At 45.9% G+C, this 22,195-nt stretch overlaps 1 protein-coding gene across 1 annotated transcript in view; it reads left to right on the forward strand.

Moving 5' to 3' along the window:
- Positions 1-22,195, forward strand: part of tenm4 (teneurin transmembrane protein 4) — a 718,236-nt gene that overhangs the window by 639,590 nt on the left and 56,451 nt on the right. The window contains 1 exon segment of the mRNA XM_042296535.1: positions 1,917-2,152. Coding sequence (XP_042152469.1) covers positions 1,917-2,152 — 236 coding nt within the window.

Here is a 22,195-nt window from a genome sequence, read left to right on the forward strand (position 1 = left end):
GACAGGATTGTGTCGAGGCACAGATACCAAAGGAAGGGTACCAAAACATTTCTTCAGCATTGAAGGTCCCCAAGAACACAGTGGCCTCCATCATTCTTAAATAAAAGAAGTTTGGAACCACCAAGACTCTTCCTAGAGCTGGTCAATCAGCCAAACTGAGCAATCAGGGGAGAAGGGCCTTTGTCAGGGTGGTGACCAACAACCTGATGGTCACTCTGACAAAACTCCAGAGTTCCTCTGTAGAGATGGGAGAACCATTCAGAAGGACAACTATCTCTGCAGCACTCCACCAATCAGGCCTTTTTGGTAGAGTAGCCAGACGGAAGCCACTCCTCAGTAAAAGGCACATGACAACCCACTTGGAGTTTTCCAAAAGGCACCTAAAGGCCTCTCAGATGGTGAGAAACAGGATTCTCTGGTCTGATGAAACCAAGATTGAACTCTTTGGCCTGAATTCCAAGAGTCACGTCTGGAGGAAACCTGACACCATCCCTACGGTGAAGCATGGTGGTGGCAGCATCATGTTGTGGGGATGTTTTTCAGAAGCAGGGACTGGGAGACTAGTCAGGATCAAGAAAAAGATGAACGCCGCAAAGTACAGAGATCCTTGATGAAAACCTGCTCCAGAGTGCTCAGAACCTCAGACTGGGGTGAAGGTTCACCTTCCAACAGGACAACGACCCTAAGCACACAGCCAAGACAACCCAGGAGTGGCTTCGGAACAAGTCTCTGATGTCATTGAGTGACCCAGCCAGAGGCCGGACTTGAACCCAATCGAACATCTCTGGAGAGACCTGAAATTAGCTGTGCAGCAACACTCCCCATCCAACCTGACAGAGCCTGAGAGGATCTGCAGAGAAGAATGAGAGAAACTCCCCAAATACAGTTCTTCCAAGCTTGTAGCGTCAAACCTATAGAAAACTCGAGGCTGTAATCGCTGCCAAAGATGCTTCAACAAAGTACTGAGTAAAGGGTCTGAATACTTATGGAAATGTGTTATTTCAGTTTTTATTTTTAATAAATTAGCAAAAATGTATTGTCATTATGGGGAATTATGAATTGTGACCTACAGAGGTGTTATAGTAATGTACTTCCTGAGTGACCTACAGAGGTGTTATAGTAACGTACTTCCTGAGTGACCTACAGAGGTGGTATAGTAATGTACTTCCTGAGTGACCTACAGAGGTGGTATAGTAACGTACTTCCTGAGTGACCTACAGAGGTGGTATAGTAATGTACTTCCTGAGTGACCTACAGAGGTGTTATAGTAACGTACTTCCTGAGTGACCTACAGAGGTGGTATAGTAATGTACTTCCTGAGTGACCTACAGAGGTGTTATAGTAACGTACTTCCTGAGTGACCTACAGAGGTGTTATAGTAACGTACTTCCTGAGTGACCTACAGAGGTGGTATAGTAATGTACTTCCTGAGTGACCTACAGAGGTGTTATAGTAACGTACTTCCTGAGTGACCTACAGAGGTGTTATAGTAACGTACTTCCTGAGTGACCTACAGAGGTGGTATAGTAACGTACTTCCTGAGTGACCTACAGAGGTGTTATAGTAACGTACTTCCTGAGTGACCTACAGAGGTGGTATAGTAACGTACTTCCTGAGTGACCTACAGGGGAGTGAATACTGTCTAGGAGTTCATAGTGTAACCCCTTTCTGAAATGTTTAGACAAAACCAGTTGATTTTAGTCTCCACATCAAACTCTGTCCTCTTTCCTCTGTCCTCTCTCCTCTGTCCTCTCTACTCTGTCCTCTCTACTCTGTCCTCTGTCCTCTGTCCTCTCTCCTCTGTCCTCTCTCCTCTGTCCTCTCTCCTCTGTCCTCTCTCCTCTGTCCTCTCTCCTCTGTCCTCTCTCCTCTGTCCTCTCTCCCCTGTCCTCTCTCCTCTGTCCTCTTCTCTCCAGACCAAGTGAGGAACAGTTACTACATCGGTCTGGACGGCTCTCTGCGTCTGGTGCTGGCCAACGGTATGGAGGTGTCCCTGCACACGGAGCCCCACCTGCTGGCCGGGACGGTCAACCCCACGGTCAGCAAGAGGAACGTAACCCTGGCTATCGACAACGGCCTCAACCTGGTAGAGTGGAGGCAGCGTAAGGAACAGGCCCGAGGACAGGTGACTGTGTACGGACGACGACTCAGGGTAAGGATCGTGTTTAGAGACACATATTTAAAAGTTATTATTGGATAGTACTGGATGTGTTCCCTGCGGTCTTTATTGCCTATATTGGTATCTCTGAGATGAGAAAGGAAACCACACTTCCTGGGTGTGGGGGTCATGTGCCTAAACCAGGGCTGTTTCTATGGGTCAACGGAGCAAATCAACATTTATTTGTCATTTCTACAGTATACAGCAGGTGTGAACAGTACAGTGAAATGCAATGAAATGCGCAGCTCTCTAAATTGACATCAGCCTGCAGTGTGATGGATTCACAGTGTGTGTAGGTTTCTTGTATGTGTCTGACCTGGCACGGGGGTCAACGGAGCATGGGTGCAGTGTGATGGATTCACAGTTGACCTGAGTGACTTTGACTTTGAGTCCTTACCAGACTGTATCAACCACGCCCCCTATCTCTCGCTCTCTCTCTGTCTCTCTCTCTCTTTCTGTCTCTCTCTTTCTGTCTCTCTCTTTCTCTCTGTACCTCTCTTTTTCTCTGTTTTTCTCTCTTCTCTCCCTCTCTCTGTCGCTCTGTCTTTCTCTCCTCTCTCTTTCTCTCGCTCTGTCTTTCTCTCCTCTCTCTCTTTCTCTCCTCTCTCTCTTTCTCTCGCTCTGTCTTTCTCTCCTCTCTCTCTTTCTCTCCTCTCTCTATTTCTCTCCTCTCTCTCTTTCTCTCCCCTCTCTCTTTCTCTCGCTCTGTCTTTCTCTCCTCTCTCTCTTTCTCTCCTCTCTCTCTCTCTGTCGCTCTGTCTTTCTCTCCTCTCTCTCGCAAGTTCAAACCCCCGAGCTGACAAGGTACAAATCTGTCGTTTTGCTCCTGAACAGGCAGTTAACCCACTGTTCCTAGGCCGTCATTGAAAATAACAATTTGTTCTTAACTGACTTGCCTAGTTAAATAAAGGTAAAAAATAAATACAAATATTATCTCCTGCCTGATTATCTCTATATATATATTATCTCCTGCCTGATTATCTCTATATATATATTATCTCCTTCCTGATTATCTCTATATATATATTATCTCCTGCCTGATTATCTCTATATATATTATCTCCTGCCTGATTGTCTCTATATATATTATCTCCTTCCTGATTATCTCTCTCACTATATATATATTATCTCCTGCCTGATTATCTCTCTATATATTATCTCCTGCCTGATTGTCTCTCTATATATATTATCTCCTTCCTGATTATCTCTCTCTATATATATATATTATCTCCTGCCTGATTATCTCTCTATATATTATCTCCTGCCTGATTGTCTCTCTATATATTATCTCCTTCCTGATTATCTCTCTCTATATATATATTATCTCCTGCCTGATTGTCTCTCTATATATTATCTCATTCCTGATTATCTCTCTCTTTATATATATATTATCTCCTGCCTGATTATCTCTCTATATATTATCTCCTGCCTGATTGTCTCTCTATATATTATCTCCTTCCTGATTATCTCTCTCTATATATATATATTATGTCCTGCCTGATTGTCTCTATATATATTATCTCTTTCCTGATTATCTCTCTCTTTATATATATATTATCTCCTGCCTGATTATCTCTCTATATATTATCTCCTGCCTGATTGTCTCTATATATATTATCTCCTTCCTGAGTATCTCTCTCTATATATATATTATCTCCTGCCTGATTGTATATTGTTCAGTCCACGTGATTTTGGTGCTGTAGTTGTGTTAAGTCCTCTGCATTGCCCAGGCTGGTCTATTGTTCAGTCCACGTGATTCTGGTGCTGTAGTTGTGTAAAGTCCTCTGCATTGCCCAGGCTGGTCTATTGTTCAGTCCACGTGATTCTGGTGCTGTAGTTAAAGTGTAAAGAATTTTGACTAAGTTGTATTTTCTAATTCCTGTAAGAGGGTATTTGGAGTATGGATTCAGTTCCAACAAGGATGGATGTAGTACTATATTAATGGGTAAAACAGCACAGGGGGTTTGGAGTATGGATTCAGTTCCAACAAGGACAGATGTAGTACTATATTAATGGGTAAAACAGCACAGGGGTTTGGAGTATGGATTCAGTTCCAACAAGGATGGATGTAGTACTATATTAATGGGTAAAACAGCACAGGGGTTTGGAATATGGATTCAGTTCCAGCTGGCTGTAACCCAGGACATCCAGAAGAAGAGTTGCATGCACAGATTTCTTTTCCTTGGTAAAACACTTTGGAGTTTCCATTCTTCCAACAATGGATGTAGTACTATATTAATGGGTAAAACAGGAGTTTTTGTTCCACTGCCTGTACTACGGTGTGGTAAAACAGCACAGAGTCTTTGTTCCACTGCCGTACTATATTAATGGTAAAACAGCACAGGGTTTGGAGTCTTTGTTCCACTGGATGTAGTACTACGCTGGGGTTTGGAGTCTTTGTTCCACTGCCTATATTAATGGGTAAAACAGCACAGGTTTGTGGTAGGAGTCTTTGTTCCACTGCCGTACTACGGTGTGGTAGGAGTCTTTGTTCCACTGCCGTACTACGGTGTGGTAGGAGTCTTTGTTCCACTGCCGTACTACGGTGTGGTAGGAGTCTTTGTTCCACTGCCGTACTACGGTGTGGTAGGAGTCTTTGTTCCACTGCCGTACTACGGTGTGGTAGGAGTCTTTGTTCCACTGCCGTACTACGGTGTGGTAGGATTCTTTGTTCCACTGCAATACTACGGTGTGGTAGGAGTCTTTGTTCCACTGGATTACGGTGTTGTAGGAGTCTTTGTTCCACTGCCGTACTACGCTGTGGTAGGAGTCTTTGTTCCACTGCAATACTACGGTGTGGTAGGAGTCTTTGTTCCACTGCCGTACTACGGTGTGGTAGGAGTCTTTGTTCCACTGCAATACTACGGTGTTGTAGGAGTCTTTGTTCCACTGCCATACTACGGTGTGGTAGGAGTCTTTGTTCTACTGCCGTACTACGGTGTGGTAGGAGTCTTTGTTCCACTGCATTACTACGGTGTGGTAGGAGTCTTTGTTCCACTGGATTACGGTGTTGTAGGAGTCTTTGTTCCACTGCCGATTACGCTGTTGTAGGAGTCTTTGTTCCACTGCCATACTACGGTGTGGTAGGAGTCTTTGTTCCACTGGATTACAGTGTTGTAGGAGTCTTTGTTCCACTGCCGTACTACGGTGTGGTAGGAGTCTTTGTTCCACTGCCGTGTGGTAGGAGTCTTTGTTCCACTGGTTACGGTGGTAGGAGTCTTTGTTCCACTGCCATACTACGGTGTGGTAGGAGTCTTTGTTCCACTGCAATACTACGGTGTGGTAGGATTCTTTGTTCCACTGCAATACTACGGTGTGGTAGGAGTCTTTGATCCACTGCCGTACTACGGTGTGGTAGGAGTCTTTGTTCCACTGCCGTACTACGCTGTGGTAGGAGTCTTTGTTCCACTGGATTACGGTGTGGTAGGAGTCTTTGTTCCACTGCCGTACTACGCTGTGGTAGGAGTCTTTGTTCCACTGGATTACGGTGTGGTAGGAGTCTTTGTTCCACTGCCGTACTACGCTGTGGTAGGAGTCTTTGTTCCACTGGATTACGGTGTGGTAGGAGTCTTTGTTCCACTGCCGTACTACGCTGTGGTAGGAGTCTTTGTTCCACTGGATTACGGTGTGGTAGGAGACTTTGTTCCACTGCCATACTACGCTGTGGTAGCAGTCTTTGTTCCACTGCCGTACTACGCTGTGGTAGGAGTCTTTGTTCCACTGCCGTACTACGGTGTGGTAGGAGTCTTTGTTCCACTGGATTACGGTGTGGTAGGAGTCTTTGTTCCACTGCCGTACTACGCTGTGGTAGGAGTCTTTGTTCCACTGGATTACGGTGTGGTAGGAGTCTTTGTTCCACTGCCGTACTACGCTGTGGTAGGAGTCTTTGTTCCACTGGATTACGGTGTGGTAGGAGTCTTTGTTCCACTGGATTACGGTGTTGTAGGAGTCTTTGTTCCACTGCCATACTACGCTGTGGTAGGAGTCTTTGTTCCACTGCCGTACTACGGTGTGGTAGGAGTCTTTGTTCCACTGCCGTACTACGGTGTGGTAGGAGTCTTTGTTCCACTGCCGTACTACGCTGTGGTAGGAGTCTTTGTTCCACTGCCGTACTACGGTGTGGTAGAGGTCTTTGTTCCACTGCCGTACTACGGTGTGGTAGGAGTCTTTGTTCCACTGCCGTACTACGGTGTGGTAGGAGTCTTTGTTCCACTGCCGTACTACGCTGTGGTAGGAGTCTTTGTTCCACTGCCATACTACGCTGTGGTAGGAGTCTTTGTTCCACTGCCGTACTACGGTGTGGTAGGAGTCTTTGTTCCACTGGATTATGGTGTGGTAGGAGTCTTTGTTCCACTGGATTATGGTGTGGTAGGAGTCTTTGTTCCACTGCCGTACTACGGTGTGGTAGGAGTCTTTGTTCCACTGGATTACGGTGTGGTAGGAGTCTTTGTTCCAAATCAAATTTTATTTGTCACATACACATGGTTAGCAGATGTTAAATGCGAGGGTAGCGAAATGCTTGTGCTTCTAGTTCCGACAGTGCAGTAATAACCAACAAGTAATCTAACTAACAATTCCAAAACTACTGTCTTATACACAGTGTAAGGGGATAAAGAATATGTACATAAGGATATATGAATGAGTGATGGTACAGAGCAGCATAGGCAAGATACAGTAGATGATTTCGAGTACAGTATATACATATGAGATGAGTATGTAAACAAAGTGGCATAGTTAAAGTGGCTAGTGATACATGTATTACATAAGGATGCAGTCGATGATATAGAGTACAGTATATACGTATGCATATGAGATGAATAATGTAGGGTAAGTAACATTATATAAGGTAGCATTGTTTATATATTTACATCATTTCCCATCAATTCCCATGATTAAAGTGGCTGGAGTAGAGTCAGTGTCATTGACAGTGTGTTGGCAGCAGCCACTCAATGTTAGTGGTGGCTGTTTAACAGTCTGATGGCCTTGAGATAGAAGCTGTTTTTCAGTCTCTCGGTCCCAGCTTTGATGCACCTGTACTGACCTCGCCTTCTGGATGATAGCGGGGTGAACAGGCAGTGGCTCGGGTGGTTGATGTCCTTGATGATCTTTATGGCCTTCCTGTAACATCGGGTGGTGTAGGTGTCCTGGAGGGCAGGTAGTTTGCCCCCGGTGATGCGTTGTGCAGACCTCACTACCCTCTGGAGAGCCTTACGGTTGAGGGCGGAGCAGGTGCCGTACCAGGCGGTGATACAGCCCGCCAGGACTCTCGATTGTGCATCTGTAGAAGTTTGTGAGTGCTTTTGGTGACAAGCCGAATTTCTTCAGCCTCCTGAGGTTGAAGAGGCGCTGCTGCGCCTTCTTCACGATGCTGTCTGTGTGAGTGGACCAATTCAGTTTGTCTGTGATGTGTATGCCGAGGAACTTAAAATTTGCTACCCTCTCCACTACTGTTCCATCGATGTGGATAGGGGGTGTTCCTCTGCTGTTTCCTGAAGTCCACAATCATCTCCTTAGTTTTGTTGACGTTGAGTGTGAGGTTATTTTCCTGACACCACACTCCGAGGGCCCTCACCTCCTCCCTGTAGGCCGTCTCGTCGTTGTTGGTAATCAAGCCTACCACTGTTGTGTCGTCCGCAAACTTGATGATTGAGTTGGAGGCGTGCGTGGCCACGCAGTCGTGGGTGAACAGGGAGTACAGGAGAGGGCTCAGAACGCACCCTTGTGGGGCCCCAGTGTTGAGGATCAGCGGGGAGGAGATGTTGTTGCCTACCCTCACCACCTGGGGCGGCCCGTCAGGAAGTCCAGTACCCAGTTTGCACAGGGCGGGGTCGAGACCCAGGGTCTCGAGCTTGATGACGAGCTTGGAGGGTACTATGGTGTTGAATGCCAAGCTGTAGTCGATGAACAGCATTCTCACATAGGTATTCCTCTTGTCCAGATGGGTTAGCCTCTGCCCCGGGTCCAAACTCAACCCCAACTGCCGGAGTTGCAAGGTTCCGTTGCCTGTACTGTGAATGTTAATGTAGCCGTGGTGGTGCGCTCAGGGCCGGTGTGATAGTGACTGAGCTCCTGGAAGTGGTTACCGAGGGCACTGACTCCGAGACGGATACGCCTGTTTCACAGACAACAAAGAATGATGTGCCCAGTGTAATTACAGACATGCAGGTCTATGTGAAGGGAGGTGGACTCTGGATTCCGCGGAGCTGCTCTGTGAAGAATGGAGGAAGAGATTGACAAGTTGTCAGATATCCCCATCAATGTAGATGAGGCATCAGTCAGGGTCACTGTACACGTTACAGCAGGAAGGAAAGGAAAGGACCAGCAAGATCATCACAATGGTCTGATCCTGATGATATGTTCTTACAGGAGACCCACAGTGATAGATGGGGAGGGGGAGTATGTATTTACTGATAGTGGTAATGAGGTAGTGTGGGGGAGGGGGAGTATGTATTTACTGATAGTGGTAATGAGGTAGTGTGGGGAGGGGCAGGGGTATGTATTTACTGATAGTGGTAATGAGGTAGTGTGGGGAGGGGGAGTATGTATTTACTGATAGTGGTAATGAGGTAGTGTGGGGGCATGGAGGGGGAGGGGCAGGGGGAGTATGTATTTACTGATAGTGGTAATGAGGTAGTGTGGGGGAGGGGGAGTATGTATTTACTGATAGTGGTAATGAGGTAGTGTGGGGGCATGGAGGGGGAGGGGCAGGGGGAGTATGTATTTACTGATAGTGGTAGTAGTGGGGGCATGGAGGGGGAGTATGTATTTACTGATAGTGATAATGAGGTAGTGTGGGGGCATGGAGGGGAGGGGGAGTATGTATTTACTGATAGTGGTAATGAGGTAGTGTGGGGGAGGGGGAGTATGTATTTACTGATAGTGGTAATGAGGTAGTGTGGGACATGGATGGGGAGGGGGAGTATGTATTTACTGATAGTGGTAATGAGGTAGTGTGGGGGCATGGAGGGGAGGGGCATGGGGAGTATGTATTTACTGATAGTGGTAATGAGGTAGTGTGGGACATGGAGGGGGAGTATGTCTTTACTGATAGTGGTAATGAGGTAGTGTGGGGGCATGGAGGGGAGGGGGAGTATGTATTTACTGATAGTGGTAATGAGGTAGTGTGGGGGAGGGAGGGGGAGTATGTATTTACTGATAGTGGTAATGAGGTAGTGTGGGGCATGGAGGGGGAGTATGTTTTTACTGATAGTGGTAATGAGGTAGTGTGGGGGAGGGGGAGTATGGCTTTACTGATAGTGGTCTTGAGGAAGTGTGGGGCATGGAGGGGGAGGGGGAGTATGTCTGGCCAGGATAAGTTGATAATATGACCAGAATGGGTTGTTAATATGGGTTGATAATATGACCAGGATGGGTTGATAATATGACCAGGATGGGTTGATAATATGACCAGGATGGGTTGATAATATGACAAGGATGGGTTGATAATATGACCAGGATTGGTTGTTAATATGACCAGGGTGGGTTGATAATATGGGTTGATAATATGACCAGGATGGGTTGATAATATGACCAGGATAGGTTGATAATATGGGTTGATAATATGACCAGGATGGGTTGTTAATATTACCAGGATGGGTTGATAATATGGGTTGATAATATGACCAGGATAGGTTGTTAATATGACCACTATGGGTTGTTAATATGACCAGGATGGGTTGACAATATGACCAGGATGGGTTGTTAATATGACCACTATGGGTTGTTAATATGACCAGGATGGGTTGACAATATGACCACTATGGGTTGTTAATATGACCAGGATGGGTTGATAATATGACCAGGATGGGTTGATAATATGACCAGGATGGGTTGTTAATATGGGTAAGTCATATGTTTCTATTTATGCCTCAGATACCCTAAAATGTAATCAAACTATAATATTTATTTTGGAAAGAAGATCTTACAGTTATTTCTAGTTCTGTTCTTATCAGGCCTAGATCTTACAGTCAAATCTACCTCAGAGGTGGAGACGGGGCCTAAGCAGGATATTAGAGACATCGAGGATAGCCTTATTGGGCAGCCGGACTCAGGGTCAGAGAGGGAGTTGAGGGCTAAGTGGACACAGCTGGGGTCTTCTTTACCGAATCAGATGGAGGGTAGTTACCCTGACGGACATGGATGCTCCGAGGGCATTCTTCAACCTGGAGAGGAGGTCGGCTCAGCAGAAGCAGATGTTCCTTCTATGGTGTCCTTCAGGTTCTCTGATCCAACAGAGATGAGGAGGATGACTGTAGACTTCTAGGCAGATGTCTGCTGTGACAGCAACATAATCTATAAGTGTGCTCAGGAGATTGCCACACACACTTATAAAGATAGGTTGATAATATGACCAGGATAGGTTGATAATATGACCAGGATGGGTTGATAATATGACCAGGATGGGTTGATAATATGACCAGGATGGGTTGATAATATGACCAGGATGGGTTGATAATATGGGTTGATAATATGACCAGGATGGGTTGATAATATGACCAGGATAGGTTGATAATATGGGTTGATAATATGACCAGGATGGGTTGTTAATATTACCAGGATGGGTTGATAATATGGGTTGATAATATGACCAGGATAGGTTGTTAATATGACCACTATGGGTTGTTAATATGACCAGGATGGGTTGACAATATGACCAGGATGGGTTGTTAATATGACCAGGATGGGTTGACAATATGACCACTATGGGTTGTTAATATGACCAGGATGGGTTGATAATATGACCAGGATGAGTTGTTAATATGGGTAAGTCATATGTTTCTATTTATGCCTCAGATACCCTAAAATGTAATCAAACTATAATATTTATTTTGGAAAGAAGATCTTAAAGTTATTTCTAGTTCTGTTCTTATCAGGCCTAGATCTTACAGTCAAATCTACCTCAGAGGTGGAGACGGGGCCTAGGCAGGATATTAGAGACATCGAGGATAGCCTTATTGGGCAGCCGCACTCAGGGTCAGAGAGGGAGTTGAGGGCTAAGTGGACACAGCTGGGGTCTTCTTTACCGAATCAGATGGAGGGTAGTTACCCTGACGGACATGAATGCTCCGAGGGCATTCTTCAACCTGGAGAGGAGGTCGGCTCAGCAGAAGCAGATGTTCCTTCTATGGTGTCCTTCAGGTTCTCTGATCCAACAGAGATGAGGAGGATGACTGTAGACTTCTAGGCAGATGTCTGCTGTGACAGCAACATAATCTATAAGTGTGCTCAGGAGATTGCCACACACACTTATAAAGATAGGTTGATAATATGACCAGGATGGGTTGATAATATGACCAGGATGGGTTGATAATATGACCAGGATGGGTTGATAACATGACCAGGATGGGTTGATAACATGACCAGGATGGGTTGATAATATGACCAGGATGGGTTGATAATATGACCAGGATGGGTTGATAATATGGGTTGATACTATGACCAGGATGGGTTGATAATATGACCAGGATGGGTTGATAATATAACCAGGATGGGTTGTTAATATGACCAGGATGGGTTGATAATATAACCAGGATGGGTTGTTAATATGACCAGGATGGATTGATAATATAACCAGGATGGGTTGATAATATAACCAGGATGGGTTGATAATATAACCAGGATGGGTTGATACTATAACCAGGATGCGTTGTTAATATGGCCATCATGGGTTGTTAATATAACCAGGATGGGTTGTTAATATGACCAGGATGGGTTGATAATATAACCAGGATGGGTTGTTAATATGACCAGGATGGATTGATAATGTGGGTTGATAATATGACCAGGATGGGTTGATAATATGACCAGGATGGGATGATAATATAACCAGGATGGGTTCATACTATAACCAGGATGGGTTAATAATATAACCAGGATGGGTTGATAATATGACCAGGATGGGTTGATAATATAACCAGGATGGGTTCATACTATAGCCAGGATGGGTTGATAATATGACCAGGATGGTTTGATAATATAACCAGGATGGGTTCATACTATAGCCAGGATGGGTTGATAATATAACCAGGATGGGTTGATAATATGACCAGGATGGGATGATAATATAACCAGGATGGGTTCATACTATAACCAGGATTGAGCCTTTGGCTTCTGGACAATGAAAGAAAGATGATATGAAAACCAATAGAAGAGGAGAGAAATGGCATAGTGGTGGGTCCAATAGGGAAGTACATGGAAACACGTGTGTGTGTGTGTGTGTGTGTGTGTGTGTGTGTGTGTGTGTGTGTGTGTGTGTGAAACAACGCTACTCAGCACTGCTAATGGGAAGGTGCCACTTTGTCTGTCATTGGCCGTTCATTTAATGGCCCTGGGAGCTATTTAGAAGTGAGTGGCTCTAATGTAGGTAACTCACTCTCTCTCTCTCACACACACACACACACACACACACACACTCACATACACTCTCACACACACACAGTCACAGACAGAACAGGACAGAATGAACAGGCCAGAACACAGGTCTGAGCTGAACAGGCCAGAACACAGTGCTGAGCTGAACAAGCCAGAACACAAGTGCTGAGCTGAACAGGCCAGAACACAGTGCTGAGTTAAACAGGACAGAACACAGTGCTGAGCTGAACATGCCAGGTGAATGACTACCTGATGTATGTATAGATCCAGGTGAATGACTACCTGCTGTGTGTATAGATCCAGGTGAATGACTACCTGATGTATGTATAGATCCAGGTGAATGACTACCTGATGTGTGTATAGATCCAGGTGAATGACTACCTGCTGTGTGTATAGATCCAGGTGAATGACTACCTGTGTGTATAGATCCAGGTGAATGACTACCTGATGTGTGTATAGATCCAGGTGAATGACTACCTGATGTATGTATAGATCCAGGTGAATGACTACCTGCTGTGTGTATAGATCCAGGTGAATGACTACCTGATGTGTGTATAGATCCAGGTGAATGACTACCTGATGTATGTATAGATCCAGGTGAATGACTACCTGCTGTGTGTATAGATCCAGGTGAATGACTACCTGATGTATGTATAGATCCAGGTGAATGACTACCTGATGTGTGTATAGATCCAGGTGAATGACTACCTGCTGTGTGTATAGATCCAGGTGAATGACTACCTGATGTGTGTATAGATCCAGGTGAATGACTACCTGCTGTGTGTATAGATCCAGGTGAATGACTACCTGATGTGTGTATAGATCCAGGTGAATGACTACCTGCTGTATGTATAGATCCAGGTGAATGACTACCTGCTGTGTGTATAGATCCAGGTGAATGACTACCTGATGTGTGTATAGATCCAGGTGAATGACTACCTGATGTGTGTATAGATCCAGGTGAATGACTACCTGATGTGTGTATAGATCCAGGTGAATGACTACCTGATGTGTGTATAGATCCAGGTGAATGACTACCTGATGTGTGTATAGATCCAGGTGAATGACTACCTGATGTGTGTATAGATCCAGGTGAATGACTACCTGCTGTGTGTATAGATCCAGGTGAATGACTACCTGATGTGTGTATAGATCCAGGTGAATGACTTCCTGCTGTGTGTATAGATCCAGGTGAATGACTACCTGCTGTGTGTATAGATCCAGGTGAATGACTACCTGCTGTGTGTATAGATCCAGGTGAATGATTACCTGCTGTGTTTATAGATCCAGGTGAATGACTACCTGCTGTGTTTATAGATCCAGGTGAATGACTACCTGATGTATGTATAGATCCAGGTGAATGACTACCTGATGTGTGTATAGATCCAGGTGAATGACTACCTGCTGTGTGTATAGATCCAGGTGAATGACTACCTGATGTGTGTATAGATCCAGGTGAATGACTACCTGCTGTGTGTATAGATCCTGGTTAATGACTACCTGCTGTGTTTATAGATGCAGGTGAATGACTACCTGCTGTGTTTTAGATCCAGCTGAATGACTACCTGCTGTGTGTATAGATCCAGCTGAATGACTACCTGATGTGTGCACATGTCCTCTTTTCCATTTCCTGAAGCTAAAGGGGTCGATAGTGGACCGTAGTTTGGCCCAGCTAGCTAGTGACAGACAGCAGTGCCACGTGCTAGTCGACCTCACACACACACACACACACACACACACTCACACTCACACTCACACACTCACACTCACACACACTCACACACACACACTCCCCCCCTGATTTTTGCTATCAGTCTAGGGAACATAGAGAGAACAGACTGTGCTGTTCTCCATGGAAACAGGAGTAGTTTGTAAATCTAAGGCACCACAGACACAGCACCACAGACACATCACCACAGACACAGCACCACAGCAGCACAGACACAGCACCACATCACCACAGACACAGCACCACAGACACGGCACCACAGCACCACAGACACAGCACCACAGACACAGCACCACAGCATCACAGACACAGCACCACAGCAGCACAGACACAGCACCACATCACCACAGACACAGCACCACAGACACAGCACCACAGCACCACAGACACAGCACCACAGACACAGCACCACAGCATCACAGACACAGCACCACAACAGCACAGACACATCACCACAGCAGCACAGACACATCACCACAGACACAGCACCACAGCACCACAGACACAGCACCACAGATACAGAGCTGGTTAGCAGAGACACAGCACCACAGACACAGCACCACAGACACAGCACCACAGACACAGCACCACAGACACAGCACCACAGCACCACATACACAGCACCACAGACACATCACCACAGACACAGCACCACAGACACAGCACCACAGACACAGAGCTGGTTAGCAGAGACACAGCACCACAGCACCAGACACAGCACCACAGACACAGAGCTGATTAGCAGAGACACAGCACCACAGCACCACAGCACCACAGACACAGCACCACAGACACAGCACCACAGACACAGAGCTGATTAGCAGAGACACAGCACCACAGACACAGCACCACAGACACAGAGCTGGTTAGCAGAGACACAGCACCACAGCACCATAGCACCACAGACACAGAGCTGGTTAGCAGAGACATACCCCCTCCTTTCTATATCGCCGTGCTGTATTGACATTGTGTTATTAATGCTGTGTCCTATACTGCCTCCCAATAGGTTCGTTCTGGGCTGGATACCAGAGATCTACCCCCCCCCCAGTCTGCCTGCCTGTCTGTACTGTGAGATATCAATGTGTTAGCATTGTAGCATTGTAATGGTGTACTACACCAACGCCACATTAAAAACTGTAATGTCTTATGTTTCAGCGAGTCAGCGGGTGAACGACGACATTAAGATCATACCAGCTGGCGGGCTAAACACTCACGGGGCGGGGGCCTATGCATATATGCAAACAACAGCTGGTGCACGACATCTAAGGAAGTCTCGAGGTTTTAAGTATCTCATGATAAGCTGTAGACCACACTTTCTACCAAGAGAGTTTACATCAATATTTCTTGAAGCTGTCCATATACCACAGCAGACCGATGCTGGCACTAAGACTGCACTCAATGAGCTGTGTAGGGCCATAAGCAAACAGGAAAACGCTCATCCAGAGGCGGCGCTCCTAGTGGCCGGGGACATTAATGCAGGGAAACTTAAATCAGTTTTACATCATTTCTACCAGCATTTTAAATGTGCAACCAGAGGGAAAGTAATTCTAGACAACCTTTACTGCAAACACAGAGACGCATACAAAGCTCTTCATCGCCCTCCAGTTGGCAAATCTGACCATAATTCTATCCTCCTGATTCCTGCTTACAAGCTCAAATGAAAGGGGTGGCAGGGTAGCCTAGTGGTTAGAGTGGTGGACTAGTAACCAAAAGGTTGCAAGTTCAAATCTCTTTGTACAAGGTGCAAATATGTCATTCTGCCCCTGAACAGGCAGTGAAAATACAAATTTGTTCTTAACTGACTTGTCCAGTTAAATAAATGTAAAATTTAAATACATTTTAAAAAGCAAGGAAGTGACTTGGTCTATTAAAAAGTGGTCAGATGAAGCAGATGCTAAACTACAGGACTGTTTTGCTATTACAGACTGGAACATGTTCCGGGATTCCTCCGGTGGTACTGAGGAATACACCACATCAGTCACTGGCTTTATCAATAAGTCAATCGATGACGTCGTCCCCACAGTGACTGTACGTACATATCCCAACCAGAAGCCATGGATTACAGACAACATTCGCACTGAGCTAAAGGCTAGAACTGCTGCTTTCAAGGAGCGGGATCCCGCTATGCCCTCTGATGAAGATTGAATCGTACAACACCGGCTCTGATGCTCGTCAGATGTGGCAGGGCTTCAAACCATTACAGACTACAAAGGGAAGCACAGCCAAGAGCTGCCCAGTAACACAAGCCTACCAGATGAGCTAAACTACTTCTACGCTCACTTCGAGGCAAATAACACTGAAACATGCATGAGAGCATCAGCTGTTCCGGACGACTATGTGATCACGCTTTCCGTAGCTGATGTGAGTGAGACCTTTAAACAGGTCAACATTCACAACAGACAGACAGATTACCAGGACATGTACGCCGAGCATACTGTACCTATGTAGTGCTTTACCCCGCTGTATATAGCCTCCACATTGACTCTGTACCGTAACACCCTGTATATAGCCTCCACATTGACTCTACAGGTACCCCCTGTATATAGCCTCCACACTGACTGCATTGTTGGTTAAGAGCTTTTAAGTAAGCTTCTTGTAAGCCTGTTGTATTCTGCGCATATGACATCTGTTAGCATTGTAGTATTAGCACCATGTCCTATACCAGCTCACCGTGCTACGGTATCCATCTGTTAGCATTGTAGTATTAGCACCATGTCCTATACCAGCTCACCATGCTACGGTATCCATCTGTTAGCATTGTAGTATTAGCACCATGTCCTATACCAGCTCATCATGCTACGGTATCTGTCTGTTAGCATTGTAGTATTAGCACCATGTCCTATACCAGCTCACCATGCTACGGTATCCGTCTGTTAGCATTGTAGTATTAGCACCATGTTCTATACCAGCTCATCATGCTACGGTATCTGTCTGTTAGCATTGTAGTATTAGCACCATGTCCTATACCAGCTCACCATGCTACGGTATCCGTCTGTTAGCATTGTAGTATTAGCACCATGTCCTATACCAGCTCATCATGCTACGGTATCCGTCTGTTAGCATTGTAGTATTAGCACCATGTCCTATACCAGCTCATCATGCTACGGTATCCGTCTGTTAGCATTGTAGTATTAGCACCATGTCCTATACCAGCTCATCATGCTACGGTATCTGTCTGTTAGCATTGTAGTATTAGCACCATGTCCTATACCAGCTCACCATGCTACGGTATCCGTCTGTTAGCATTGTAGTATTAGCACCATGTCCTATACCAGCTCACCATGCTACGGTATCCGTCTGTTAGCATTGTAGTATTAGCACCATGTCCTATACCAGCTCACCATGCTACGGTATCCGTCTGTTAGCATTGTAGTATTAGCACCATGTTCTATACCAGCTCATCATGCTACGGTATCTGTCTGTTAGCATTGTAGTATTAGCACCATGCTACGGTATCCGTCTGTTAGCATTGTAGTATTAGCACCATGCTACGGTAAACATGCGCTCTGTGTATGTTTTTTTTGTTGTTGTTTTTTTACAGGGAACCAAACCGATGCCTGTTTGTTCAGAGATGGGGACAGTCAATAAGATTACTGTTCTTATCTCACAGGCATAGAGAGCACATTTCTGATGCAACACAGAATCTGGGAAATTCATTAGCTTTCATTACCGTACGAGGAATAGTGAATAATTGATGTTTATTGGAAGAAAACAAACCCGAGTCATCTTTTCAACAAACTTTTGATGAATCATACGAGACATATTAGGGATTATTTTACAGTTTTGTCACAGTGCCAGATCATTGTAGTATTAGCACCATGCTACGGTATCCGTCTGTTAGCATTGTAGTATTAGCACCATGCTACGGTATCCGTCTGTTAGCATTGTAGTATTAGCACCATGCTACGGTAAACACGCGCTCTGTGTATGTTTTTACAGTTTTGTCACAGTGCAGATCGTTGTTTTACAGAATAAATCTGCATTCCTGTTTGATTTGTAAGGCGTCTACTTTAACTCTTCTAGCTTTGGAGCACTGAGAGGACAGACAGACTGACAAACCCACAGACTGACTGACAAACCCACAGACTGACTGACAAACCCACAGACAGACTGACAAACCCACAGACTGACTGACAAACCCACAGACTGACTGACAAACCCACAGACTGACTGACAAACCCACAGACTGACTGACAAACCCACAGACTGACTGACAAACCCACAGACTGACTGACAAACCCACAGACTGACTGACAAACCCACAGACTGACTGACAAACCCACAGACTGACTGACAAACCCACAGACAGACTGACAAACCCACAGACTGACTGACAAACCCACAGACAGACTGACAAACCCACAGACAGACTGACAAACCCACAGACAGACTGACAAACCCACAGACTGACTGACAAACCCACAGACTGACTGACAAACCCACAGACAGACTGACAAACCCACAGACTGACTGACAAACCCACAGACAGACTGACAAACCCACAGACAGACTGACAAACCCACAGACAGACTGACAAACCCACAGACAGACTGACAAACCCACAGACTGACTGACAAACCCACAGACTGACTGACAAACCCACAGACTGACTGACAAACCCACAGACTGACTGACAAACCCACAGACAGACTGACAAACCCACAGACAGACTGACAAACCCACAGACTGACTGACAAACCCACAGACTGACTGACAAACCCACAGACAGACTGACAAACCCACAGACTGACTGACATATTGATGCAAGATGTGTCTGCTCCCATCCCTCCCGCCTCCTCCCTCCCTCCCCCCCCTGCTTCCTCCCTCCTCCCTCCCTCCCCCCCTTCCTCCCTCCCTCCCTCCTTCCTCCCTCCTCCTCCCCCTCCCTCCTCCTCCCCCTCCCTCCCTCCTCCTCCCCCTCCTTCCTCCTCCTCCTCCCTCCCTCCCTCCCCTCTCCTTCTTCCTCCTCCTCCTCCCTCCCTCCCCTCTCCTTCCTCCTCCCCCTCCTTCCTCCTCCTCGTCCCTCCCTCCCCTCTCCTTCCTCCTCCCCCTCCTCCTTCCTCCCCCCTGCCTCCCCCTCCCTCTATTCATTATTTTATATCTGCCTGTTTAAAGCTCTGTGAAATTGAAAGTATTTTTTTCTATTCTCCTAAGACCCAGCGTCTGTCTGTCTGTCTGTCTTTCTGTCTGTCGCTTAGAGAGATGTTTCCAGCCCGTTGGGCCTCTGCTAAGGAACAGCTTCATCCGAATGAAAGAATAAGAGAGAGAGTATGACCGATGTCTCTCAACCTCCCTCCCTCCCTCCCTCTTCACTAGGGGGCCCCTAGAGGGGATCTGTGAGGCTGGCCTCCCTCCCTCTTCACTAGGGGGCCCCTAGAGGGGATCTGTGTGGCTGGCGTCCCTCTCTCTTCACTAGGGGGCCCCTAGAGGGGATATGTGGGGCTGGCCTCCGTCTCTTCACTAGGGGGCCCCTAGAGGGGATCTGTGGGGCTGGCCTCCGTCTCTTCACTAGGGGGCCCCTAGAGGGGATCTGTGGGGCTGGCCTCCGTCTCTTCACTAGGGGGCCCCTAGAGGGGATCTGTGGGGCTGGCCACCCCTCATTCTCCAGCTCAGATTCCCCTTTCTACTCCAACCCTGCAGGGAATTCTGTTATTCATGAACATGGTGTAATTGTCACATGGTGTAAAATAATCCTCCCAATTAGGTGTTGATGACATTAATTGGGTGTAGTGGTCCCGTCATAGACCACAGACATGTTTCTCTGGTCCTTACGTCATAAAGGAAGACACACAGGCGCAAGGCCGCACGCACGCAAGAGAACACACACACACACACACACACACACCTACACACACACTCACCCGCATTCATACACACACACCTGCACACACACTCACCCGCATTCATACGCACGCACGCATACACACACACACACACTGCTACCACACCACTGGAAGCAGGCCAACAGCAGCTTGGGAGACATTTTAACACCCATTTATACCCAGCCAACACTGTGCCAAGCTCTGTACCAACACTGTGCCAATGTACCTGTAGAGAAACCATGCAGATGAATCAGAAAAACATGATGAAGAAGAGAGAGAAAGAGAGAAAGAGAGAGAGGGAAAGAGAGAGGGAAAGAGAGAAAGAGAGAGAGCAGTTTAATTAAAGATTAAACATTTCCTCCACAAATTTACCCCCAGTCTGCCAGATGGCTGTGGTAGGAGTGTTGATATACAGAGCTATTCACTGCTCTGTTCAGACTCCTCTCTCTCTGCTCTGTTCAGACTGCTGACTCTCTCTGCTCTGTTCAGACTCCTGACTCTCTCTGCTCTCTTCAGACTCCTGTCTCTCTGCTCTGTTCAGACTCCTGTCTCTCTCTGCTCTGTTCAGACTCCTGTCTCTCTGCTCTCTTCAGACTTCTGTCTCTCTCTGCTCTGTTCAGACTCCTGACTCTCTGCTCTGTTCAGACTCCTGACTCTCTCTGCTCTGTTCAGACTCCTGACTCTCTGCTCTGTTCAGACTCCTGACTCTCTCTGCTCTGTTCAGACACCTGACTCTCTCTGCTCTCTTCAGACTCCTGACTCTCTGCTCTGTTCAGACTCCTGTCTCTCTGCTCTCTTCAGACTCCTGTCTCTCATTTAAAGAGGTGACTAGACTAGACTCAATAACATGGGAGTCATTTAAAGAAGTGACTAGACTCAGTAACATGGGAGTCATTTAAAGAAGTGACTAGAAAGTTACATGGGAGTCATTTAAAGAGGTGACTAGACTAGACTCAGTAACATGGGAGTCATTTAAAGAGGTGACTAGACTCAGTAACATGGGAGTCATTTAAAGAGGTGACTAGACTCAATAACATGGGAGTCATTTAAAGAGGTGACTAGACTCAGTAACATGGGAGTCATTTAAAGAGGTGACTAGACTCAATAACATGGGAGTCATTTAAAGAGGTGACTAGACTCAGTAACATGGGAGTCATTTAAAGAGGTGACTAGACTCAATAACATGGGAGTCATTTAAAGAGGTGACTAGACTCAGTAACATGGGAGTCATTTAAAGAGGTGACTAGACTCAGTAACATGGGAGTCATTTAAAGAGGTGACTAGACTCAGTAACATGGGAATCATTTAAAGAAGTGACTAGACTCAGTAACATGGGAGTCATTTAAAGAGGTGACTAGACTCAGTAACATGGGAATCATCTATGGCTGGTTTTTAAGCACAGAGGAGAGTTTTTCATGATTAGTGACTGTCTTGTTTTTCCTTCCCTGAATATTCAGATCTCCTCCTCACTTCTCGTCTGAAATTTTTGACAAAGAAAGAAATATGGTAATTCCTATAATTGCATCACTTCAACGATTCCTGTTCTCCTGAGATATTGCGCTGACTATTGTAATTAAAAAATAATCACATTTTAGGTTGAGTTTTCCTCAAAAAAAGTCTTCCACTTCAGAACGCATTGCATTAAGAATGGTTTTACAATCACATCGCTCTAACTTTCAAACACATTATTCCCCTGTTCATCACAACACGTTATTCAACACCTCAGCTGTGTTGGCGTAGTTAACCCTTAACTGTCTGGCTGGCTGGACTCTCTTTTCTCCTTTTCCTTCTGCATAACAAATCAATCAACTCCGTGGCCTTGTGGTTAGTGTCCGCCCTGAGATTGGAAGTTTAGGAGTATGATCTCCAGCCGAGTCAAACCAAAGACTGTAAAAATGGGACCTGATGCGTCTCTGCTTGGCATTTAGCATTGAGGTGATAGATTAGGGGTAACGCCTTTCGGTAAACTACAGTCCTTCTAGGGGGTGTACTGGTTCACTACAGAAACAGGAGATGCTTCAATGAGAAGTTCCGGCTCACACATGTCAAGAATACTTCCTTACTGCATAACCGATATGACATATTATTATATATATATTATCATATTATTATATA

This window comes from Oncorhynchus tshawytscha, linkage group LG13 (assembly GCF_018296145.1).
Source record: "Oncorhynchus tshawytscha isolate Ot180627B linkage group LG13, Otsh_v2.0, whole genome shotgun sequence".
Classification (NCBI taxonomy): Eukaryota; Metazoa; Chordata; class Actinopteri; order Salmoniformes; family Salmonidae; genus Oncorhynchus; species Oncorhynchus tshawytscha.